Source organism: Drosophila gunungcola, unplaced genomic scaffold (assembly GCF_025200985.1).
Source record: "Drosophila gunungcola strain Sukarami unplaced genomic scaffold, Dgunungcola_SK_2 000001F, whole genome shotgun sequence".
Lineage (NCBI taxonomy): Eukaryota > Metazoa > Arthropoda > Insecta > Diptera > Drosophilidae > Drosophila > Drosophila gunungcola.
This window is the reverse complement of record NW_026453197.1, coordinates 20128375-20155657: the sequence shown is the minus strand read 5'-3', so window position 1 is coordinate 20155657 and position 27283 is coordinate 20128375. Positions and strand designations below refer to the sequence as shown.

General features: G+C 34.9%; 3 protein-coding genes across 5 annotated transcripts in view; 1 reads left to right on the top strand and 2 right to left on the bottom strand.

Annotated features, from left to right (window-relative positions):
• The window catches only part of LOC128261791 (homeobox protein aristaless), a 37536-nt gene extending 33737 nt beyond the window's left edge, over positions 1-3799 (bottom strand). Inside the window, exons 1-2 of the mRNA XM_052995655.1 lie at positions 3691-3799; positions 3277-3634 (exon numbers count right to left, since the gene is read on the bottom strand). The gene's annotated coding sequence lies outside the window, so the exon portion shown is untranslated. The remainder of the gene's footprint in view (positions 1-3276; positions 3635-3690) is intronic.
• A 7038-nt stretch (positions 3800-10837) lies between these two features.
• Positions 10838-11539, bottom strand: LOC128261183 (accessory gland protein Acp29AB-like). The gene has a single exon (XM_052994732.1). The coding sequence runs from the start codon at positions 11537-11539 to the stop codon at positions 10838-10840; it is 702 nt and encodes a 233-aa protein (XP_052850692.1).
• A 3443-nt stretch (positions 11540-14982) lies between these two features.
• Positions 14983-27283, top strand: part of LOC128263341 (cGMP-dependent protein kinase, isozyme 2 forms cD4/T1/T3A/T3B) — a 35463-nt gene continuing 23162 nt past the window's right edge. Inside the window, exons 1-2 of one of the 3 annotated variants that reach the window (XM_052998362.1) lie at positions 14983-15086; positions 16303-16584. The gene's annotated coding sequence lies outside the window, so the exon portion shown is untranslated. Of the gene's footprint in view, positions 15200-16302; positions 16585-21212; positions 21484-27283 lie in introns of those variants that run through there. The other 2 variants (XM_052998363.1, XM_052998364.1) reach the window with 2 other exon arrangements.

The window sequence follows — 27283 nt, the reverse complement described above, 5'->3', positions numbered from 1 at the left end:
AAATATATATAATTTTTGATTTATGATAAATTAATATTAATTAGTCATAAAACAAATATTACTACTGCTTAGCTATTTAATTTTAAAAGAGACTTTGTGAAGACCAAATTTAAGATAAAATATCTATACATATTTATTAATTAATAAGCAAATATTATTGATTAGTCATCAAGAAAATATTACGCTTTTTTCGCAAGAAAATTCTTTTAACTGCTTAAAAAAAATTTTACAAATTTTAGAAAAATTATTAGCTATTGAAAACGGGATCTTTAAGTTTTAAAATTGAATGAACGAAAAATAAAGTGTCTTCTGTATTTAAAAAGAATGAATGTTTTGAAATCCTTCAAATTGTATACCAACTGTCTAGTCAAACCATTTGCATATGCCCCCATCTAAGTATCCCTCTTGATTGCAGTTTTGGTTGAGCATTTTCTATTTGTATTATTTCTTTCTTTTTTGCAGCTTTTAGTGCTTTTGTTTTTGTCTCGCGGCGCATTAAGCGAATTTGCGAGGTTCGAATTTGATTGTGTCAATTGGCTCGCGCCTAGAATCAGAGAATCAGAGCCTCAGTGTAAATCAGACCGAAATGATGCCGTGCATTTGGCTGGACAGCCACCCACAGCCCACCGACATACAACAAATCAGCGAATGGAAGCTGCACTGCAAAAATATTCGCTAATTGAATTAGCAGCCCATGCAACTGCACCCCCGCCAGTTTTTTCGTGTCCAAGTGTCGCCAATTTATCCAAAAACTCGTAAGCTAACCCTTCAATTTGTGTGGCATATATATATATATATAGTATATATACCATATATATGATGTATATTTATGTCGTCATCTTCGGGGCACCCGCATGGGGAGGAAAATCTGTTGATCACCCCTACAGACTTTGTTTTGTTGTTTTATAAATATTTTGATTGAATTTTCTGTTTAATTAAAGCAAATTGTTTTGTGCATTTGTTTTGGGAAAAAAGGGGACGGGAGGTGTTGCTTCCATATATTGAGCTTTGCGGGGGGTCCTCAAGTGATTGAGAAAACAGAAAGGGAACAAGTTAAGTGGGATTGAAAATTGCTGGAAGAACGCTTACAATTCTTAAAAGAAACGATCCAACAAATTTATTGATTATTAACTTAACAATGAGTTCAGAATAAATATTTATAAAAAATATTTCAATTATGAATTAATATTTCAATTTGACATCAAGTTCTGATTTACAAAACATTTTAAATCAATCTGGTCTACATAAAATACAAAGCCTATCTCATATATGTATTACTTTACATCATTTGAAAGTTGTGAGCTGATGAATTTCAAAACATACTTTGATATCAAATTATGAATTTTAATGTTTTAAGTCTTGCTTTGATACTAAATTATGGTGATACAATAATGTTCGCAATCAATCTTGCCTTACCGAAATTCCAAACATATCTCATATTTTACTTTAAATAATTTGCAATTTATATATAAACAAATTTTCAGTCATATTTTGATTCTAAGATCTGCAACACACGAACAAAAAATTTCAATTCAATTATTATTTATTATAAATAGATACTTCAAAGTAAATATATATATCCTCCAAAATATTAAATTATTTTATTAAAAAATCGTGCAAGGGTTCCTAGTTCTGTCAACTGTCTAATTTGCATATTGAATGCCCCTATATATTTGGTTGTGAGGCACCAAAACTATCCATCAATTTGGCCCATTTACCAATTCGATGTTCAATTCAATCAAGCAATCAATAAACCTTCGAACTAACGTTCTCTTTGATAATTCCATTTGCTAATTTAAATATGCCAAATTGTGTTTTATTTGTATGCGGTCCTATGGCACAGACCCATTTTTAACCCCCTTTCCATGCTTTTAAGCCCCCCTTTTAAACCCCCCCCCCCAAAAAAATGACTCCCTAATTGAGTTGAACGAATCGAACAAAACTTGGCGACGAATGGAAAAATCGTTCGTCAACTCCAATTGACTCCACTGTGTGTTCCCCCCTTTTAGACCCCGCCCCTGCCATCCACCCACCTCCCCTTTCGTGGGCGTGGCATACAGAGGAGCGATGAACGTTTGCATGGCTGCCAATTAATTTGCGGTTGATCAATTTAATTTGAAACTTCGTTTTCCTTCCCCCCTTTTTTTCCATGTCCACTCTTTGGCGAATTATTTGCCATTGATTTTGTACCCTTGTTCCATCTCTTTTCCACACCCATGTGCTGTCTCCTCTTTTTTTTTTTTGCTCTCTTAATTATCATCAATTATTCAAACTGCATTTGCGGAGTGATCAACTTTTGGTCTGTCTTCAATTAAGCAGCGAAATCCTCCAGCGAGGCCATATCCTTTGGAATCCTTATGGCCGAATCCTTTATGCATACACCAATTTTGGTTTTAATTCTTTTTTCGCCTCCAATCCTTGGGGTTTCTGTTTTTCATATCACGAGTTTTCAAGTGTTCACGAGTTTTGTGCGATTTCTCACAGGAAAGGAGTTGGTACAAACACTTTTGCCAGACACTTCAGCATTCGCACACACAAAAACACACATAAGCCAGGACACTCCGGGACTCAGGACACTTGAAAGCCGAGATTTTTATCAGATTGGAACTCATTAGGCAAGCTCCTTAATGCAAATTAAAAGCGTCTAAATAAATTATAAGCAGAATGGGCTGGCACTTGAATGGGAATTTAAAGATTGTCTGTCTAGAAAGAAGTCTGGTTGGCAAAGAATTCAATTACTCTATTTCTTATCCTCAATAATAAATCATTTTACCTACTTCTTCAATAATAGGTTTTTCTCCTTCAATTACACAGGCTTAAAGCTTAATTATTTTGAGATTCCTTTACTCGAATATAGTATTGTATAAAATATTTTTAAAAAACTCTGCTTTCAAAATTGTATTCTTTTGTCTTAATATTCTCCCATTTTTATTTGTAATAATAAGAATATTTATAAGACTAAAAAAATGTGGACTGTTCATTATTTAAAATTGTAAAAAGACCAAGTCAGTAACAACAAATAGATATTTTCATAAATTTAAAGACAAATTTCATTGGCAGATTTTAAATATAACGAATATAGTGTATTTGTTGTCCTTTTGATTTTTTGTTCCCCCATATTTACATTCAATTATAAGTAAAAATATAAGACTATTAAAATAAAGACTGTTTGTTTTAATATATGTTCTTTCAAGACATAATGCTTAACTTTAAAAATATGTTATGAAAAACTTATTTATATCCTAATAAAGATCATAATCCTAAGGCTCAACTCACCTTATTACCGTCCGTGAAAATTTTGACAGCAATACTTCAAGCGTGTCACAGAAGAAAATCCTTTGCCGCTTTTGTTTTTATTAGCTTTTTGGCTCTGAGTTCTGTTTGAGTTAAACTTTTCAGCAATTTTCACAGCACGAACTCACGTAAGACAAAGGTGCGAGGAAGTTTTCTCGAGCGTCTAAACACTTTGCACGAAGTTGGCCAAAAGTTCTTAACAAGGATGTAAAGGAATCGCGAAGGATGTTGGGGAAAGTTTAAGATTCCAGCGCAAATTACACACTCAATCTGTGAGGTAATAGACCGAAATCACACACACAAGTGGGATTTGCACTGAAGGATCTGCATGTGGTTAACCCTGAAAGGATCTTTAAGTTATTTTTGGGGTCTAAAAGAGGTTTTTTTTAGCAGCACCGTTATGCCGACGGAAGGTTTCCTTCAAAGTTATCAATATTTTCGTTTTATCCAGATGGTTATTACGTATTTTTGTTTGGGATTTACTATGGTCTATATATTATGGTATATATATCGGATGGATGGTGTTGAACCGACCGCGTGAAACGTCAGAATGCGAATGATCTAACGGGGCTTTTCGCAGTCGCAACGTCGACAGCGCAGTCGAGGCAGGCAGCGCTGTTGGCGGCAAATTAGATCTGCGCCGGCAGAAAGATGGCTGCGGGTCGGAAAGAGAAGGAGGTATATGAAGAGAAAATGGAAGAGGGAGAGTGAGAGCGAGAGGGAGAGTGAGAGGTAGAGTGTGTGAGGGGGGTGGGATTTGTTATTGCCCCTAAGCGCCGCCTTTGCCATTTCCCGTTATTTTTGCTGGCGCAGGCGCAACGCAGTCAGCAAACCAAGGCACAGTTATCCCGAGACATATACCCATCTCGCTCGGTCACCCCAACGCCCGAACACCTCAGCAACCCCCCCCTTCCACCAACCCTCTCGCTCGCACTTTCTCTGTATGTAAGACAATTTTCTCGCGCATTTTCATTGTGGAAATTGAATTTTCGGCATGGAGAGCTGCAAAAACAACTCTCGTGTTCCTAATATCCCTATCTACTCTTATCCCTATCTACTTTATTTTATTACACTTTATTTAGGAGACAAGCGAGAGGGAGAGAGGTAGTGAGAGAGAGACGGGACTAACCCCAAGGGGGAAAGAGAGCGCAAACAACTGAGGCAGCCTTAAATTGGATTTTCATCGTTAAGTGTGGTGAATGTGTGGGGCAAAAAGAAAGTGGGGGTAAGAAAATGGGAAGGGAGGGGGTTTCCAGGAAGAAGAAGACGAAGCTTTTGTGCTTTGGGTGTTATTCAAGGAAGAGGAAGCTACAGCAACAACAACAACAACAAGCATTGCAGTAACAATAAGAAAACGATTACTCACCGTTGGTATTTATTTGGCATATCATTTTTTACACCCCTCCTTTTTGGCTCACTTGACAACTCAATTTATTTAGATTAATTTCTCATCTTGCCGGGCAAAAAAATAAATAACTAAGTGAATTTCAGTTAATTTATTATGGGGCATTATTGTTACGGCTCACCCCCTAACAAAAAAAAACACCCCGTATCATCGCAATTCCCAATCCCAGCGACGCCATCTTGGATCCCATTTATTATTGTTTGCCTGAATGGGCTCCTCCGCCCACGCCCCCTAGACCTCAAGGCGCCCCCCCTTCGTCCCTTTTCATCCTCGGCTCGTTGGCCACAATTACGAAATGAATTCGTTGCCCCCCGCAGTCCCTATTTTGCCTCTTTGTGCACTTAAATAAGTAACGTTGGGTAGGACATGAAACCAAATCTAATTTAAATATTCGTTGACTTTGTAAATCCTTAGCTGATCATCAGCACAACATATTTGTCTTGTTATAAAGAAAAAATAAATGTATTTTTCAAGGTATCTTACAACTTTAATCAATATCATAATTTTTTTTTTTTCGTATTATCAGGTTTTAGGGTAGTTCAGTTATAAATGATAAATGCTTAAAATTACTCAATAAATATTAAGTTTTCTTGTAATTTAGACAAATTAAAAGCTAGCTTTGCTAATTAAAAGCTTACTTTTAGAAATTTAACAAACTTAGTTCAGTATCGAAAATTGTTTTTATTTATTTAAGAGTGATTGTTTTAAGTGTTCATATCCACTCCTCCTAGATTTGGCATTTTGGGCGAGCTGGATAACTATTCAGTTTCTTCCGGCTCTCCCTACGTCCTTTTCCCGCTCCTTTCTTTTGGGGAAAGCCTGTCAGGTCCGCAATTTGGCGCCCTGATTTATGACTTTGTCTATTGTTAGCTCACCTCCTCAGCCACCCACAAGCCCCACCCACTTCATTCCGCAATCATTAGTTTGTGTTTTAGTTTCATTTCCAATCCGAATTTCATTTCATTTTGCGCTTAAATTTTGTTTTGTCCTCTTTGATTGTATTTATTTTGCACTCCCTCCTCATTTTTTGGGGCTTTTCTTGGTTAGTTCGTTTTAGTGGAATTACTTGCTCCATAAAAGATGAGTCTGGGATTCGTTTTTGGACGCCAGGGAGAAGGCGTGGCACTGCGCCACCAACGCCTTTTCTTTTGGCAGGTGAGGGCCTGCGATTCGGCGAAGAAAATAGATTTTTTTCCCAACCACTTCTAGTTCTCACGTTGCATTTTCCACTTTGGGTGGTAGTTTTTCCACATTTATTTATTTGGCAATCGGTCAGCTATCAGTTATGCGAATAAATGCTTTAACTAAATTGATTGATTCGTTTATTTATCGTTACTTAAAGTATTTAATTTCAAATAATATTATTTATTGGTGCCACAACATCAATTGTCATTTTAATTCAAAAGCTGTGTGTGTGAAATTTTTTTGATATTTTTTCAGTGTGTCTTTTTCTGTACTGGCTAGTATTTCGTTTGTTAAACAAGTGTTCCTATAATAGAAAATGTAATTACAAAAGTATCATGTATATTAGCTTAAAAAAATAATTATAACAATTTCAAAAAAAATATTTACCAATTTTCAGAATTACGGCATATTAAGGCCTAATCATTTTTACTTAAAATTTATTGGCACTTAGCAGAAAACATGATTTTGGAAAATTACTTGAAAGAAAAATGTTTGTTAACTACCTAAGCTAATGATCAGCTCCAGCTTTCTTCCTTTTCTATGAAATTTCTTCATTTTCTACTATAGTACTTATTTATTATCCCTTTTCCACCATTTTCCTGGTGCCTGGCAGTTCCTGGGTGAAATTTATGTAATTTATATGGGCACTTGACTGTCTAAATTGCCGGCAGAACTGGGCCCCACCACTGAAGAAAAAAAAAACCCCTGAATAACCCCGCTTTTCCACCCATTTTAGCCCACCCTCCCCCCTCCTTCCCCTCGTTTTCTCACCGAGCACGCTTTTCTGCCACTTTTTATATCATCTACTTAGCCTTAATGGCAAATAATTAATTTCCAGCTTCCGCGAAGTCAGTTCTAGCCCGCCACGCCCACTGCCGCCCACCGCCCAACGCCCACGTAGTAAATGGCCGCATGGAACTGCAATTTCGCCCCCGTTTTCAAGCCCCTGAAACGACCATTTTCAATTTACAAATTGCTTATTTTTCGAAAACCAAATTGCGAGTGCCTCGGACTTTTGCCAGGAGTGAAAACCCGTAGCTGTAACCGGATCCGGATCCGGATCCTGATCCAGAAGCAGCAAGTTAATGCATTTTACGTGCGGCCAGTTGGGTGGCCAAAAATGGGGGATGGGAAAATGGTGGAGGGGAAAATGTGCTGCGGCGAGGGCTTCTCAATTACGTTTATAAATTTTCCAAGCCAAAATGGCGCAGCCTCCGAAAATGAATAGCCTTCTGAAAGCGCGAAACGTGGAGACGAGCTGGAAGGCATCAGGGACGTAAAAAGGGGGGTTTTTTTTTGGGGCGTAACATTCATTAGATTATAAAATTAATTAATAAATCGTAACAATATTAACATTGATTGAAATGGAATTGATTCTGGTCGGTTTTTTCATAAAGATATTCAGGATTACCAATTATAAATTAAAACATTACTTTTCAATACAGAAACAGAAATTAATTTAGAAATACTAAATATATTAACTAACCTAAAATTACATTTAATTAAAAAAGGTTACTAAGAAAGTTAAATGTATTTAAAGATATAATGATAACTTTTTAAAGTAAATGTATATTTAAGATTTGAGCTAATCTAAAATCCCCTTTTTATTTTTAATACGCCTTTGGCGCTACAAGTACACTAGTCTCTCGAGAAGCCCCACCAAAAAATCAACCGAATTCTCCCCTTTCCGTTGACCGAAATTTTATTAACTTCTTTTCGGCCAAATTGCATTGCGGTTTATTTGAAGGCCGCTTTTCGTTCTCAATAACCATCCCCTAACCACTTAGTCCTCAACCTCCCGACCCCTTCATCACCTAACTCCCGAAAACGATTCCCGTTTATTTATGATGCGACATTTCAACTCGCATTCGTAGGCATAAAAAGAGCCCCGACAATTTATTGCCCCCATCAAAAATTATTTTGTGCACAAAAGAAAATAAACATTATATTGTAAATTTTAATATGTGCTTTACAAATTATAGTATAGACTTATTTTTACAATTTAAAATTGTTAAAAGAAAACATTATCTAAAACAAAAGAACTTTGGAAATAAAATTAGTATCACAGATTCCTATCGGTACTAAAAACTATTACTATAAATTTATAAATTTGTTACTAAAATAGAGTAATATTGTATTTCATGTACTAAATTTAAATTTTTAAATACAAAACAATGTTTAACTTATCACATTGTTGAACAGCATTTTGGTTCCTTTTCACCAGTGCACATTTATTCTTCTGGTCAATGGAGTGGGAAAAGGACTGCAGCCACGCCCACCGCCTTACCAAATGGCCAAGACTCCATCGTTGCCCTTTTCGGTTTTATGGCCTACGCATCATTTGGCTAAAAGAAGAAGCAGCTAAGGAGAATCCATTTGGTGGATGTCTTAGGCTACAATATGGGAATAAAAGTGGGGAATGGTAATCGTTCTATGAAATGCCTAAATAAAATAAATGGCTAAACAGAATTAGAGTGAAAGAAGCTGCGGCTCAGAAGGACATGGAATGAAGCCTATTGAAAGTTATTTATTCGGAAATGCAGAAGGACAAGTGAATGTGTGTGGTATCGCATTTATGATATTTTATTTATAATACGGCTGTATATAAGTGGCGAATTTCGTATTTACGACTGGTATTATTTGTATTTCTTTTTATTGCTTCTCTTTGCTAAAGAAATATTAGTCACATCATGTTATTGATAAGGTCATTGAAATGCATAGAATAGCTTTTTTTATATTTATTGTTTTTTGGCCTAAATTCTTTTTAAGTTTGCTTATTAAAAATTAATCAGAATTTTGGATGTATATTTATCTCAGATCATTGGTCAAAAAAAGAAATAACAGTATTGTGTTTAATAGATTTTTTTTAAGGGATCCTATAAAGTAATATAACACTTCCAAAACTCCATTTGATATCGAGAAAAGAACATAGTATCTTTAATAAATTAATTTGAAATAAAGATGCTATTTATCTTCTCGAACTTTCAATCTGAAAAAATTGTATGAGTAAGTTTAATTTATTTGAAACTATTTTTCGAATAAAATAATTATATCCTTGATAATTCCGTATAAATTGGTATTAATCATCATTTTCTCTCCCTTTCCGCAGATTCCTCTGTCTCCTTTCTCCGCAGAAGCCAACGAAATCAATTAAAAGCGCAATTAATTTGTTTGACAGCTGAAGAAAACAGACGCCAAGCTTTTGGCTTAATGACAAGTGGGGGTGTAAAGGGGGGCTGAAATGAATTGGGTGGCGGAGAAAGGTGAAGTCTGACTTTTTTATTCTGTCGTTCGTCTGATTCTGTCGGAATAATAAAAGTAATTTAATTTTAATGAAATTGTTAATACGAAAACAATTTCATTTTGCAGAAAGTTTTGCCTGGAAAAGAGGGAGTGAGAGAGTCAAATTGCTCGTGACAATGAGCGAAAGAGAAAACAACAAACAAACAAATAAGCAGGAGTGTGGGTAAAAGAGAAAGCCAAACCAGCAAAAACAAGAGAAAAGCAAAAACAGAAACAGAAACAGAAATGCCGTCGCAAAGCCAAAAAAGAAAAGCACTCCCCCAGAGAAAGAGACGGAGAGAAGGAAAAGGCAGAAAGGGGGAATGCGAGAAATGAAATGCTGATGCGAAGATTTAATAAATGAAATTGGTGTGTGATTAAAAACACAAAAACCAAACGAAATCCATCTAATCAACTTTTGCTGCCGCCTCACTTTTCCCCCCAAATTCTCGGCCCACCTTCTTCTGTCCTTTCTCCCAGTCGCCATCTCTCTCTTCCTCGCTGCGACGTCGACTGCGGCAGCAAAAGAGGGAAGAAAAGAGTGTGGGTAAACTGGAGAGGGGGTGGCAAAATACTGGGGGTGGGCGCTCTCAAGTTTGAAACGCCTTCTTAAGGGAAAAATTGAAAAGATCCTTGGTATTTTGCGCACTCACTATATATAACCAAATTCATTTAAAAAATCATAAGTTTTTTAAGTATTATCATATTTTTCCAAGCTATATTCCTAAAATAAATGTTAATTTGATATTATTCAACTCGCTTTTTGATCCTTGCATTCTAAAATATTTTCTTAAATTCTTGAAAAAGAAAAGTTTAAATATTAATGGCTGCAAACTTGAAACACACAATTATATAAATATTTATTTTTAAATAAAGATCAATAGTCAAAAATTAATTTAAGTTTACAGATTTGTAGCTACAAAAATGCATTATCTTAACTATATTACTAACTTATCTTATATCCCTAAACGGTTTGAAAATTTCCCAGTAATAAATTTCCTTATGGGTTGTTTGCTCTTCTTAGACTCCGCCCCCTTAATGAGCAGAAAATTGCTGGAATATGATATAAATGTATATAAAAACAAGGCCACGCCCATTCAAATCTAGTTCCAAACTCAGCCGTATCAATCAAAAATGGCGCTAAGCAACATTTTCTGGTAGTTCTAAAACCAAACAAACTTTACATAGCTAAAATAGCGCTGTATGCATTTAGTTCCAGATATGAACACAAAATGCGTCCGTAATTTTAAAACACGTTTTTAAGTTGTATTATTTATTAATTTAAATTATAAAGTTTAGTATACAATATTTATAATTAATCATGTGCAACCATATATTTTGCAGTTTCAATCATCTTGTATTTGGTTTTACATTTAGCATAGTGATATAGAAAATCGCTTTTTATCGTTTATATAAATTTGTATAATTTGAACCTCTGAAATGTGTAAACAGATGGCGTGTAAACAGATGGATACTTTATAAAAAAGCGAGAAATTAAAAATGCAATAATGAAAACACTAACACCTTTTAATACCTATATCTTGCTGGACATTGACAATGTATGAATGCAAATGTTTTTTCCGTATCAAGAGAATAACTAAACGAGAACATTTATTAAAATCTTTAAATATATATTGAAAAAAAGTGATTTAAAAAAATTGTTTTGTGTTACTAAATTGCTTTATCTGCCTGGCAAATGAAATATTTTTTGAAAGTACAATTGTGCACTCGCATCAGGCCTTCTACAATAGCAACGCAGGCCTCACTGTCGTTTTGGTAAAAGGGTTCATCCTGATGCCACTTCAAAAACGAAGATTGTTTGCCGGAGACCACAGATATAAAATCGCCTCTTTTGGCCCTGTCGTTGATGCCCAGAAAGTATGGCTCCGAATCCTCGAGTTTGGACACAATGGCGTTGAATTCCTCTTCGTTTTGAATAGAGGCTAGATAACCGCCCTTTAGAAGACAGAAGTCCTCAGCATCAGTCCAATTTTGCTTAACATCTTGTACAATGTAGAAGAATCTTGCACCGATCTTTTCGAAGTTCGATGGAATGCATTTAACACTAGTCTCTTCCGTTTTGATTAAGCCATGCTGCAATTTATTTAGAACCGCAGTAAGCTCAATTTGCATCCGTTCTAATCTCGCATCGATGCTCTTCTGCTGACTTTTTTGGGTTTTATTCAAGGTAAGCTCGAACTTAGCCATGTGATCGTAGAGTGGACCTAGTGCTGAAAGGCAAAACGATCCGCATTGGTTGGGTGCGTCCTTAAGGAGGCAAACAGATCCCGAACTTTCCTGTGGTTTCGCTGGGGATCCATAAACTATCAGGCCACAAAAGGCCCACAATATAAAAGTGCCCAACTTGAGCATACTGCTGGTAAATGACCAATCCAAATGAATGTTTTAAGGGAACTGATTCTGGTGTCGCTCGCTGAATTGTGTAAATATTTTCGCGTGTTAATTAAAATTATTGGCATTAATTGCACAATGCGCAGTCTGTACAGTCACAAAAATAGTTTTTGATATATAAATCACTTTTTAAGATCAAATTTTAAATATATTTTATTGTTGTGCACAATTTGTACAATCTAAACTTTAATGTGTTAAACTTCAAAAAGTTTTTTAATAAATGTTTTTAAATTTATGAAATATATCCTTACCAAACCTTTCGAATGAAAATTAATACAATTTGAAAAATAAAAATAAAACATATTTTTTCTCTGTGCCGACAAATAACCTTCATTTGCCCTTGGCTTTATGCAGTCAGTTTATTAGTCAATATGTTCATTAATAAATATTTTGACATGATGTCCCTGAAATGCGTATTATTATTCTGTGTCCAAAAATGGCCTAGTCAATATAAAAATACACTAAATTAGACTTTTTTCACACAACTGTCTAGAACGATTATTTTAGGTATCATCACATATTTCTTAGCTTAATATATACTTTTGTGAATTTTTAATTTTTATTATTTTTTAATTTTTAATTTAATTGTTATTATTAATAATTTTTATTAATTAACTTATATTTATAACTCGCATTCGTGTTTCCTGTCTTATTATCTTATTATTAAGCTTTTAATTACCAAAAACCTCCGTGAATAGCAGTTTATATTACGAAATGAATGGAAATGATAACAGATCTTGACCCACTTGCAAGATGACAAAATGCTCAGGTATTATGCGAAGCCGCCGTGATTGATACAACCGATTTGTTTCACCTGATCTGAGAGGCAAAAAAATGAAAAGCTCCCACAGTGGCCGTTTTAATTTGAAATATAAGTTTTTATTAACTTGGTGCAAGCGATCTAAGAGATTTAAAGCCTGTTAGGAACAATAACTATACGGCATATAATTTTATGATCCATCTCGTTCAAAACTATTTAGTTAAAGGTTTTTTAAATAACATGCTTTTATATAAAACGTCGTCGCCATTTGTAATATTTATTGCAAATACAGAAGTTATTGACAGTAAAAAAGTTTGTGGGTTAAGTAAGGAGTAAGATGATTATTCTTTTATAGAATAAATTAAATTTGTAATTTAGTTTTACTTAATTTATGCATTCTGCTGCAGTCAAAATACCCGAATTTCTAGAGAGCGTAAGTGCCAATCGGCGCAAGATAATTTTTAATAGCCGAGTATTTTAATTAACAAAAAAGGGGGTCCAAAAATGGCTTTATAAGTCGAAGAATCAGTCGGCTAAAGACATAAGTCTGGATTGGTCTTTCACTCGCAGTATGCTCAAGTCGACCTTTTTTATATTGTGCGGTATTGTTGCCCTGGAGATTTATGGATCCCCAGTGAACCCACAGGAAAATTCGGAATCCATTTGCCTGTTAAGAGACGCCCCTCAACAATGCGGAGCCTTTTGCCTTTCAGCATTAAGTCCACTGTACAATCAAATGGCTAATTTCAAGGTAAGTCTAGCTGAAATCAACTTAAAACTAACAGTTCTTGAAAGTAACCTTCAATATGTGCAGATCACGATGGATACGCAACAAAAAGCCATTCAGGAGTCAAATAAATCGATGGAGAATAAAAAGATGGAAAATCGAGAGCAAATCTTTGACGCAAAATTAGGCAGACTTATTCCCCAGATTGAAAGCCAACTGAAAAAACTGAACTGAAAGTGGTGCTCACTAAATTGGAATATGCCATAAACACAACAAACGCTACAACTTCAAAGTTCGAGCTGATAGGCTCAAGGTATTTTTACATTGAACAGGATATTAGTCAAAATTGGACAACTGCTGCCAGTACCTGTCGCCAGATGGGTGGCCATTTGGCCTCGTTTAAGGACCAAGAGGAGCTGGACGCTATTGCCATGAAACTCCATTTACGTCATGGCTATTGGCTGGGCGTTAACGATCACACAAAACGGGACACCTTTGTATCTTTGGCCTCCGGTATGCCAGCGTTTTTGATGTCGGAATTCCTAGAACGCTATTCCTCGAATGATAATCCACACTGCGTTGGCCTAATAGGCGGAAGAAATGTTTTTAGGCTGGTGCCGTGTTGGATTAAAATGAACTTTATTTGCCAGGCTGATGACAAAGTTTAACTAAAATTTTAAACATAATCGCAGAAACTTATTATTTGTGAATGTGTATTTGAATAGAACTGCCTATTTTTAAATCTTGTTCAGATATTTCGTATTGAAAACATTTTCAATAAATAAACCCTTCTGTGCAACGCTTCCTGAAATATAAACATTGCATACTTTTAAAATTATTTTGTGGTCTCACAAGATCACAATCTTTGTCAAGCATTTATTTTTACATATTTATAAAAATTTAATATGTGTTTTTAAGTAGTTAATATCATTTGTTCATTTAGAACTTTACTTTAGAAATTTACTAGTAATATGCACGGCGAAACTTGTTTTATACTGTTTGTGCCGTGCTATGGCGCCGCTCGCTGATTTTAAGCAAATCATTAATCGAAGAAAGACAAACGCTTTGTAGACGCATTGCTCAAAGTGAGTTAGCTGGCCAACACCTCCAGTTTGGGAAATCTTCTCTTTTAACGTTGCTTTATTCCGTTTATAACTTACACGCAGCGTATACGCAATTACTGCATTACGTATACGACATGACAGCTTTAAATTCTGAATGAAAGGATATTTATTTAGTCAAATGTTTAAAAATTTTTCGTCACATAATTTAACATCAGTACCATGTTAAAGTTTTTTTTTTATACAAACGAAATCGAGTTTTTATTTTTTTGTAAAAATCTAGAAAAAAGGTTAGCATTTTAACCAATTTGTCAAAAATGCTGAAAGGCAGTTAAGCTGTTTGCCCTGCAACTAGGGATGGCTTAAGAGATGTTTTTTTATATCAGAAGTTTTTGTTTTAACTACAGTTGAAAAGCACACATCTTTTTTACTGTAGCTTCCTTCTGGTGCGCATCGTCATTAAGTGTGCTGCCGTCCACAGTGATTGAACTTAAAAAAACTGTCTGTTAAAAAAAAATGTCCGAAAACTGTCATATTAAATGGTGAAAAAAAGTATTCAAATTTTATCCAATAGTGGGTCGCACAGTTACTCAAAAATATATTTAATTTATTAATATAAATTTAATTAATTGGCCACATTTGTTATATAATTACCAAATGCCTTGTTTTTGTTCAGTCCTACTTAGTGGAGTCTGACTGTATAATCACGACCTACCTGCTGCTGATTAGGGTTCATCTGGTGGCTCTCTTTCTTTCTCTCTCTCTCTCTCTCTCTCGTCTGTGGGACCCTCTCTATCCGACTTTGGGTCTCTCTCTCTCTCTCTCTCTTCAAAATGTGGCTCCACTGACTTTTCTTGCTGCGCCAAGTGCTCAGATTGCTTTGGACTCTCTCGGTCTTCACATCACCATTCGAATCGGTGGTGTTTTTAAATCGACGCGTGTTTTTGTGTGTGCTACTCGGTTAGTTGTTGCTGCTTTTCAGCTAGTCGTACGATCTAGCGTTTGTGCTCAATTCTGAATTCTAAAAGCAACAACAAGAATTTTTCCATATGTGCAACTATTTGCCTTAGAAAGTAATTAAAGCAAAAACATCGTTTCAAATTGACTGAATGTCGGGAAAACGTGAATTGTGAATGCAGTTTTAGTGAAATGTATTGAAAGTGGAGAGTGAAAGGAGAGTGGGAATTAGTCCAAAGAGATCTGGTTCTAGTGGAAAACTTAAAGACTAAAATGTGGCCTGCAATTAAATGCATGGAAAATCACTTGCTTGCATGACGCACTTTTGTGTTGGATTTCCCTGTAAAAATGACATTAACTGGACATTTTCCAAGGCATCAATCAAAGCTTCCATTGCATTTTTCCACTCTCTCTTTCATCCTTTTTCGCTCTCTTTGAAACGCATTTTGCGACGCATTTCCTTCTTTCGCCATTCTTCTGACTTGCTTTTCTTTGATATATTTTAATAGAAGCTTACTTGTTGTTGTAACTACTACTCTTCTTATTCTTCTGTTAGTTACTCTTTGTTTTTGGTGCTCGCCATATACAATTTTTTCCAATTTGTGCGCGTTGCCGCCTTCGCTTTTTTATATTTTTTTTCCTGCCGCTGCTGCTATTTTTCTGTTTTCTGTCTCGCCGCCGCACTTCTATTTTTAGCAATTGCTGTTGTTGTTGCTGCTCAAGTTAACTACGCTACGCTGGCAGAAAACAACAACAGGCCAAACTATGCGGAGCGAGAGAGCAAGTTAAAAACAAAAGAGGAATAAGGAGAGAGTAGTTTGCGAGAGATAGCCACAGAGAGAGAGTAAAACATACAGTGAAGCTTGAAAGAAAAGTTAAAGGAAGGGACTATGATCGTAGATCTGTAAATAATAAAAAAATATTCAAAACTTGTTACTTAAAATTGTGAAGAATAAATTAATTGCTTGAAATATATTTATTGGGTATGTGTTTCCCAATTTTTCCTACTTAAAAAACAGTTGTAACCAATAGTGGCTGACTACGCGGGCAGTTCCTACTGTACTTGACTCAGGTGATAACAATAACACCGAAGAGTGAGAGAAAAAGAGAGATTTTGTGGTCGCTCTCCCGGTGACTTTCTCCTCGGCCCCTCCTTCATTTCCCAATCTTTCGTGTTCTGCGGCTAATAGCATTTAAATTTTAATGCCCAATTTCATAGAAACGCAAGTGAAAAGACTCGAGAAAACCAAAGTGCAGGCTACCCAAATTGATGACGAAGTTTCGTGTGCCGCCTGCATTTCATTTATATACATATATTTTCGGCCTTAATTCTGGGCTTCCTGTGAATTAACGAGGAAACTAAAGAGTGCGCGAGCGAGAGAGCCGATCAACAAGTGGAAACCGAGAAACTTTCTTCGCAAAAGCCGGCTGATCACCAAAAGAGATTCATTCTCTGGGAATTTTCTTCATCACTGGAACTTCCTTACATTTCGTCCAACATGTAAGCCCCATTTTAATATGCAATTAATGTCCGCTGTTTGTTGAACAACAGCTTATTTGTTATTGTTTATTTATGGATTTATGCCGCCTACAAAATTTGCGATTGCACAATCATTCGGCCTTTGAATATGAACGATTTTTCGTTTTTTTTTTTACCCTTAAGTCACTTAATTCGTGCCTTGAATAATCAATGAAGGTTCAGGGTTTTTGTGTTCCCTTATGTATGCCCTACAACATAAAAGATAATATAAAGTATGAAATAATGATGTTTCAAAAATGTATTTTCACCGAATTTTTCCAAAGTAAGCAAAGTTAAATCCTCTCGGTATATATTATTTTATCAGGGCTAATTATTATAACAAATCGATAATACGTCGTAATATCACTTATCAAATATCAGTTTTGTACTGTTGTATTACTAATTACTGTAATGATTGAAAAATATATTCCTTTAAATATTCCTTAAAATTTTTGTTTTATAAATATTTACTTTATCATTTGTGTTTGATTTAGATAGACGGTATAAAATGGTTCAGTTATTAAATGCGGAAACGGAAGATAAGATATAAATAAAGAATTACATCAGCTTTACAATACATTGATGGAGCCTCCCGGCATATATGTATATACTCCTCTCAAGGGCACTTCAAGGATCTTTTTGTTCGTAGTTCTCTTGAAGTCCATGCATATTTCTTTGTGCTGATTTCGCTGCAATTTTCCCTCTTCCATTATATTGCACATTCATAGCGAATCACAGGGAACAAAGCTGAGTTGTTGTTTTAGTTATTGCTGATCATTTTTTTCGCTTTGTTTGCTAGTTTATTTTTAGCTTTTTGTCATAAAGTTTAACAAACAAACAAACAAACCATCAACAGTGAAAAATAGCTGACACTAAGCGCCATTAAAATGTGTGGTTGATTTGCGATTGGTTTTCGATCGGTCTTAAGTTTGAGGGTGTGTAGATTTGGTTTTACAACTGCGCAGATTGCGTAGAAATATATATTGGTTAATTATAGGGAAAGGGTTCTCTTATCGGAGAAAACTCTAGAAGTTGCACAACACTTATTCAAAAGTGGGAATATAAATTGCAAATTTTTTCATGGCTTTGGAACGTTTTTTTTCTTGAAAGCTAAGTCGCAATATGGAATCGGACTCCGGTTTTGAAAGGTAATATTTTCTTATCTAAGCTCTATGTGATAAGTGGGGGAATTGGGGGGGCTGGAATTGTAGTGCAGAAAACATAAAAAGAAATAACTGTTGTTCAAAATAAAATGAAATTCTTTTCCAGGGAAAAAAATTATATATATTTTAAAGAAATATATTTTTTTTTGGGGAAGTTCAACACCTTTACTATATTCGTTAAGTACTGATTTATCTTTGAAGTATAACAAAGCATCATTAATAATATATTATTTTCAAACAATATTTAATTTAATTTATATGAAAACAATAATTTAAATTAGATTTTTTACTGTGTTACTAATGATCATTATAACTATAATTTCATAAATAAGAAATTTGTTTATCTAGAAGTAAACAACAATTTCGATTTGTTTGCCTTTCCAAAATATCATTTGGTAAAGCCATTTCTCTCATTTATAGCACTTAAAATAAACAGTTTGTCAAATATTCGCAGTTCAGCGTTCTTTTCCCCGATTATATGAATTCTTCATCCCCACAACCATAACAAATTGAAATTTAAGCCGCTAAAACGATTTCGGTAGCATTTCTTTCTACAGACGTGCCCCTTTTCAGGTAGAATTTCGCCCAATAAGCTGCATACAAAATTTATGTCAAATTAACAAATTTTCAACAGTTCAAATCGACAAAGAAAAAAACCACGCCAATCAATTTGCGAAAAAATTAACACCAATTTCATTTTTCATCAATGAAACTTGTTTGCTCGAAGAGAAATATACTCTTACTTAAGAGAATTTTATTGAATAGCTCTTGTTGTGCAAACATTACTCTTTGTTTTTTTTCCATTCTCCCTGATCTTGTATCAGCTGTTGATGATTTTCCTTGACAACTTTGTAAATATTTAATGGGATTCGCATTAAACTTGAAAGCTTTTCGAACAAAGAATTATGGAAATATTAATGAAAATGTTTAATATTTTATATATTTGTAGGTTTTCCTTCGGAAATTTTGTTACTTTATTTGCTATCGATTTATTTTGTGGTTGTCATCACTAACTGAAAAGCTTTTATTTCTTTAGCTTTGTTAAGCACCTAAGCTTTTTCGTCGTTGTTTTCGTGTGAAACCAATATTACATTCAAAAAATATAACGTATTAATAAAATCTTGAAGAAAGAATAAAATACTTTTTAAAAACATTTAAATTAAAATTTTTATTTGCATCAAAATTTATTTTTTAATAAATTATAAAATTTTGAATTTTACCATCAGCTTAGTTATTTCAATTGCTATTCACTGGCCAACCCCAAAAAATTGCATTAAGTAACAAAAAAAACGCAAAAACTGGGCGGGTGTTGTCACCACTCAATTGTTGCTGCTCTGTTACCGCCCAAATAACCTTTCCTTTCCGATTGCACCAATTAAATAAAATATATATAATTATTACCTACGCTCACTGGAGACTCTCATGACGGCTTATCAATAGCGTCAATGTCGCCAAATACAAACAAATCGACTGACAACAAACTTATAAAAGTAAGCGCAGGCAACTGTATGGAGCCTCAGGGGCGGAGGGACTTAAAAGGGGGTTTAGAGAGATTAAATAAGCTACATTTTAAACAAAAACACATAAAATGAATCATTTTGTTTACTTTTTTTCCTTACAGACAAAATAAAAATATGAAGTGATTTTCGAAGGAATTCCTTTGTCCAAGAATTACCTCTCCATTAATAGTAAATAATATTTTTATTGATATAAGTACTATCGAATATGAAATGGTCATAAATGGAGAAGGCTCCACAAATTTTGGTGTTTGGGAAGTTCTTTTTATTTACCCCCTTGTTTATAACTCTGACAGCCAATCAACTCAATTGACCAAACATGGAAGTAAATGCTATATGTGTTATTTATCCATAGAAAAAAAGCTACTAAATTTAAACTGAAAAAAACTATTTGATTTACTATTTAAATAATAACAGTTATCGGTTAATTGACTTTTAAAATTGTTAAATTTTATGTCTATAAATTAAGTTGTTGAGTTTAATGTTATATAATTTTTGTTCAGTGTTTGGAAATCTTCCACAGCGCTTCTGTTCCGAATTCCAATTGAATTTACATGTAAACAATTTAATAATGTTTTGATTTTTGCTTAAATCACGTCCCACGCCAAATGATTGTTGCATGCTCAGCTCAATTTCCCCTGCCATAATTTTCTCGCCCCTATTCCGTCTGCGTTGAGTTGATAATAATTCCAGTTCGGATTTGTTTACATGCCCCGTAATATTGTTTGTAATAAATAAATCAGTTTCCCTAAACGTTTTCCGCAGCAATCTCGCCCAAGTAGCGGCCAACAGGCTTTTGTAATTATGATATAAAAAAGAGAATAACCAGCGAACATTTGGCTATGTCGAAATTCGGCATGAGCTACAGGACATGATTTATGAAGTGATCTGCACTAAATCATCCATTGAGAGTTTCATAGCATAGTTTACAATAAATTGCCTTGGGCTGTCAACAAGGTGTATGCGTAATATTTTTAAGGGGTATGCAAATAAAGAATGGCTTGAAGTATTCGAAAAGTGTGCTGAGTAAGAGTAAAAATTGAACTGAGTCAGTTCCTTTTGGGTAACCAATGGTGTGCACCTGGCGTATACGTGATATATGAGTAAAATTAAATTTTGAGTATGGACAATACTACGTTATTCGATTTTATTCGAAATGTATTGGTCAATATGTTATATTCTACAAATTGTTTATTCTTGAAACTTACAATAACTTGAGTTGAAATTACGTATACGCCTTGTAAGCTTGTTCCATTGTTTGTGAATATTTGTTCGTTTATGTTCATTCTTAATTTAGATTTTAATGTTAATTAAATTCAATTTTTATTTGAGTATCAGCCTCTTATTAATATGTCAACTACAAATCCTTTAAATTACCAGCGAAGTTAAGCTTTTTTAAATGCCCAAGGCGGTTCATAAATATGCAAGTAGGGGATCTGTAAAAACTCAAAAGCCGGTTGATGGTGCGTGTGCCTGGAAGTAAATACTTTCAATACTAGATGGTGTTATTATTATGTTTTTTTTGCCCCGAAACGCTTTTCATTCTAGCATGCCAGCCAGCAATTAGATCGCTGCCAATGCAATTTTTCCGTCACAGTGTGTGTTTGTGTGTGCCGCGCTACTATTATTTTATTTAAACGATCGCCAAGCCAACGCACGAATCACAGGCAAGGCGTAGACATATTGATATAAATTTATATATATATATATATAGTTTTTACTTGTCGTATCATCGTGTGCGTGTACTCAACTGGTTTCAGCCAAATTCCGAGTTTTAATTTAAGCGACAACCACAAACGAGCGACAAGTAAAACGCTTCTGGGGTTTGGGTTCACTTCGATAACCGACGTCAGTCAACTACTATCGATAGGCTTACGATCTTACGATCCAACGATCGTTGCTTCCCAACACTCTATGCGAAAAACAGTTCTCGAGCGTCGCTCAATCGGTCAACAACGAATGTCGCTGAACGGCAAACACAAATTCACCCTCTTCGCTTCAATTTGTGAATTACAAAACACCTAAAAATACAAAAAATAAAAAAAACAAAGTGCGTAAGAATCAACGGTTTCTTCAACTAATTAAACGGCGGATCGGAATTTTAACAGCGATTTCGTGTGTGCTCTTGTGCTTGTGTTACACTTTGTTTGGGCTCATTAAAAGTGCAAATTGTTTACGAGAATTTTGCCAGCCTCTCAAAGGTAAAACAGTCAATTTCCTTTTACGATTGTTTTTTTTTTTTCTACATCGCTCCCAGGCGTGCAATTTTCCTTAGCAAGAGTGTTTGAGTGTGTGTGAGCGTGTGTGTGTCGATGTTTTAATTAATGTCAGCGAAAAAAAAGAAAAGTAAAACGAAGTTCTTCGCGAAGAGTTGCAGAAGAGTTGCTCCTGAAGACAGTCATGTGACAGGCAAGGAGCTCTTCAATTCTTGAAGTGACCACCAAGCACCCAATTTATAAAGCCATGCAGAGAAAAAAATCAATGGCAGCATTAGTTTCTCAATTTTGCAACAAATTGAACCAAATTCATAATAATATTTTACCAGACTAAGGAATTTTATGATTTTTAGTTTGTAATAACTAATTAACATGAACCCACAATTCAACGAATACAATTCTAGAGGCATCTCCTTTATCAGAAACTAAAGATTGAAATACTAGTTATAAAATTTAATCACAATGCAATTTTAGGTCCATTATGCTGCCAATAAACACACAGGGATTTCCAATTCTTGTAATATTTTCTCGCAGTGCATTCAGTAGCCAGCAACTGTCATAACGGATGGCACCAGAGGCCGGAAAAGGGGACGGGAAAATGCTGAAGACACTTGTTGTGGGGTCCAGAATCCAGAATTCTTTTCATGGTCGTCGAGTCAGTTTCATCCAAAGAAAAACAAGAGCAATGTACAAAAAAGTGTGACGGTTGATTAGCTGGTTTGATCATCGTTAGGATCATTAAGGAATGCTTTAACAACTCTATATTAAAGAGGGGACTGTAAATAACAAATAAAGATGTTAGAAAGATGGAAACATTTAAGTGGTATTGTGTGCTTAAGCAAATCTATATTCTGCATATCGAACAATAAATATTTTGATTTTGGAAATAACTAAAAATTTTAAGAAAAGCTATTTATAATTGTTAAATTTCGTTTTTTCACACACTGCGATCTGTTGTCATTATGTATCCATTTTTCATTGGATTACCACGTGACTGGCAAAAGCTGCAAGTAATTTGAGTGGCTCATAAGCAAAAAAAAAAATGTTTGATTAGAACTTGTTTGATCACAAGCGGCGGTTCGTTTGAGTTAACTTTTTCGTTAAGAACTTTTATGGTCTTATAATTGTCTTATGCTTGAAGGAAACTAGTATTATCAGTCGCATGTGTAAGCAAACGGTTTTACGAGGGATTGGAACATAAAAGAATGCTTTTTTATGTGATATAGAAGTGTGGAAAGCAGTAAAATTAATGCTTAAATATGAGGTTTGCTATACAAAACCCTATAAAATATATATAATTTGCCTACTTCGATTTAATTTATTTAAACTACCTACATGGGCACTTCTTCCTATTTAACGCTCAATAGTACTTAAAATTCCTACCATTTTAAGCTATTTTGCTGCTTAAATTAAATTCCATATAATACCTATGACAACCCTTTGTCAACCTTCAATGAGTCACCTCGAAATGGGACCAATTCCGAGTTTTGCCAAGCCAACTGGAATTGCAATCCAGCTGTGCGAAGGTTTTTTAATTGATTGAACGTGCGTTTCATGCCAAACGATTCGCATGCGTTGCGCCAATTTTCGCCATACGAAATGCGAAATGCGGTATCCGTATCCGTAGATAGAGCTCACTTAATGCCCACTAACCGCCTAAATCGAGCCACTAACCGCCAAGTCTGGCCGTATCTGAATGTCTTTGGAGTGTTATCAGGCGATCAATTGCCTTCGGCATGGCGATCGATCAACGGACGTGTCGCCGGGACTAATGAACATTTGTAAGCCAAAAATAAACGATAGACAAAACGACAGAACTGAAAACTAGCCGCAACATTGACTTGATTTTGAGGTAACTTAAATCACTTGCTTTCATAGTATTTATTTGCGTTTGAAAACAAACTTCTTGAAGAATTTACGACTTAGACTCGCGAATCAAGTTGAAATTTTATTACATTTTCATTGATTGTTTGTGTTTGTGCAACGTACAAAAGTCGAAAATTGAAATTGAAAATAACTTGAATAATTGCACGCCAACAGCGGGAAAAAGGCGTAAATGGAATCGAATGGAGTGAAATGGAATTGAATGAATTCTCCCGGAGAATCAATTTATATATCATAAAAATGTTGTTTGTATGTCTAGTAGAAATCCGGAGAATTCTTGTTTCAATTTGGCGCTGCTTCTTGTGAGTTTGTTTGTTCGCTTTTTGAGGAAGCGCAACCGCCAGTAGTAATTGAAACCTATAATTATAGCAGTCTCCGCAGCATACACATATGTGTACCCAAATACGGTTGACATAACTCTCAATTGATATCTCAATTCGAGGGAAAGATCGTCATTGGGCGTGACTAACCGCTTAATTATGTTTAAATGTTTAAATGATTCGAATGCGGCGCATTTTTGGCATGCCCATTAAGTTGATGTTGCTATTTGTTGCTGCCGGTGTTTAACATGCTGTCTCCGCCTGTCACTCTATGTATGCCCGTCTCTTTCTTTCCCCCCTGCTGCCGTCTCTTTTCTCTGATTGACAGCCTGGACATTCGGAATATTTGTTCGGGATCTCCTGATGATCGCAAATGTCACTTTTGATTAGCAAACGACGACGATGATCGCAATTTGCCTGCAAGTTGAAGAAAAAACGATTTAAATGTTGATTATTGGAATTGACTTTGATGGATAGCAAAATTCAAGGATGCAAGATGTCGGAATTAACTGGATTTTAAGGAGAATGTTTGGTTTAATGGTTTAATATTATTATCTTTCAAAAGTACTGAATGATATTTTTAAGATTTATAAATTAAAATCATTTAATGTACATATTTATTTTAAAAATGAAAAGGAAGTGAACTATTTCTCAAAAATGGTAATAATTGTATATGCTTTAAAGGTTTCTCCTTACCATTTTCCACTGTCCAGCAAGAAAAATTAAGTTCACTTAACTCAACACTTTGAAAGCAGCTAAATATCTCTAAGATATAAATCTTTTATACTGCTCAAAATATCAGTTGATCCCGATCTATGCAAATTTGTTGGCCAACAGCTTTAACTGTTGAGTGCTCACAACCAGTATCGTTATCTGCGATCATAATGACACACTAATTGCGCTATCTGCCATCGTTAGTTGTTGGAGATTCACAATTTTGCATGGCCAGTCACGCCGAACCTCAGAATTTCCCTAAATGGACAGCGATACGATGCGAAGACCTCCCTGCAATTACTCATTATATGTTTAAGCAATACATAGTTATATTCTCAGGCATGGGCATGTGTTTGACTCGACTTTGGCCTGTTACCAAAAGGCATGAATGAACTCACGATCGATCGATGTTAATACCCTCCACCCAAACCGAGTTGACATTTGAAAGATTTCGAGTTTCGCGCTGTCGTTTAATAAATGTTTTCATAATACTAATTAAAATTAAACGAGAACCTGTTTGCCAGTACCAGAGTTGCCACCACAACAAGAGGAGAGAACCATTTAAATGACAATAAAAGCATAAAATCGTTTAAAATATTACGTATACGCCACGGAAGAAAACCCCGTCTGTCTGTTTGCTTATTTATGCGCCCGAGATGGAAACAAATTGCAATCGTAATTGCGCTTAAGTGGCCCAAAAGCTGCCTCCGATCACGAGCAGCGAATTCATTGAAAACCCATGGAACAAACAGACAGACAGACAGACAGCCAGACACAAACAAAATATATATGGGGAAGTACGAAAGATGATTTTGAGTGGCCCGTCAATTGTGTTCTATAAATATAAAAATACCCACAGACAATTCCTTCCTCAATTGTCTCAATTTGTTGTGTCAGTATTTCACTATTTTTGGTGTGTGGCGTGGATCGGGCAATTGCATTTAGCAAATTTTCGGATAATTACGGATCGGTAATTGCCCGCATTTTGAGGGCATCCGTCTGAAGCTCCAACCTCCCATGTCGTTTGGCATTGTTTATGGAGTGTCGGTGTTTAAATAGCTTGGCATTCAAATCACACATTAATCCGCTGTGCGATCCGATCGTTAACGTGCTAATGCCAGTCTAAAACGATCGTTTTCGTTGTAATCGAAGTCAAGAGTCTTGCGAATTCTCAAACTCACTTGGATGAGCCCAGAATCAAGGTGGCGAGCTACTTGAACAAATGATCGTTGATATACGGGGAACTGTCTTGGTTTGAACGGGTTTCTAAACGGATCTATTTTTTGTTTGACGATGCCTTTTTGTGCCAAACATATTAAGCGATTATTGTTATTATACCTATAAAACTATTTTTGTCTTTAAAGATTTCTAAATTTTTATGTGCCCAATTTGTCTTCTCATTCTTAAGTTTGGCAAAAATGTGTTTATATACAAATATAAATAATTTATTTATTTGTTTTTAGTTTGAGCAAATGTTAGTTCTTAAAAGATTTAACTTATTGATATCATAAATTAGTTTTTTTGTGAGACATCATAAATAAAAGCTACATGTTTTATTGTGTATATTAGCTTAACAGGCCAAATTTTTAGAGATATAGGTTTATGTTTATTTAAATAAATATTTTCTTAATAATATGCACAAGTTGATGTATATTTAGACTTAAACTTAATCATTATTGCATATATTTTTTAAAACCAAGTTCCTTTAGAGATTTCTAAAATATAACATTTCATTTTAAAAGCTGTTCTTGTTTAACCGCTTTTTTTTTAATTTTTGGTCATGCTTCAACCGTAAAATAATATAGGCTGATCTTCAATCTCTCCAATCTTTAAGCAGGTGATCAACCCACTCGCGAATTTCGGCTGCTTTTTCTATGTTCCGCTTGATATTCGCACATTTAGTAAAGTGGAAACCGAAACCTGCCACACTTGTTTATAGGGTTTCGGGTGTGCTTTGTTTATAAGTTGGCCAGGCCATGTTTAGCTTTAGCCGAACTTATTTTTAGCCCCGCTCATTCCACTTGAATTATTGCCTAAACGTGTCCGAAATCAATAGCAAAGCCAACACAAAAAAAGTAAATATAAAACAAAACTGTGCCAGCTTGATGTTTTGGCATTTGACATTCTTTAACAAAGCGACGACAATTTGTCGAGTGTCTTATCTTGAAGGGCTTAGGGCGTGTCGCTCCCCGAAAAAACCAAAAAAAACGAAGAAGCAAAGACATTGTCAACTTGTCCAACAAGTTGTGTATCCAAGCGAAATGATAACCGAATTTTGTATTTTTTGATATTGTGATAATTGTTGCCAGCCATGGGAATTTGTGCTAAGGAATGTGTACACTTAAGGAAAAACTTTGTAGGGGCTTGAATTGAAATTGAAAGTTCGTGAAATTTGTTGCAAAATCAATTGTTAAAAGATTGTTTAATAAATTAAATATTTTAGCTTTTAAGGGATATGGAAAAAAATTTATATATATTTATTATTTAATCTGTTTTGTAATGTTTAAATGCTTAATTTAAAATTTTTGTTCGTGGGAAAATGTGTTTTTTCTTAGTGTTAAAATGGTTATCGTTGTGGAGAATTCCCATGCAAAAATTGTTTTTTCAGCAATCGTGTTAAACCATCGATCGTAAATCAGTTCAGTTCAGCTGATTAGCCTGTGATTAGATTTTATTATAGCCTGATTGACACTCTTTCTCACAGTGATTTATTACAATATAAGTACACAATATTATTTTGTATTCCATTCTAATACACAGAGAAAACTAGCAAAAGTTTTAGGTGCAGAATAAGGATCGAAACATTTTTAACATAAATTTATATCTAGGTTTTATTTTCTTAAATATTTGTACCCTCTTTTGAATTT

What these genes read in the sequence shown, in the direction of transcription:
- LOC128261183 (XM_052994732.1), bottom strand. Translation starts at nt 11,539, where the DNA reads ATGCTCAAGTTGGGCACTTTTATATTGTGGGCCTTTTGTGGCCTGATA.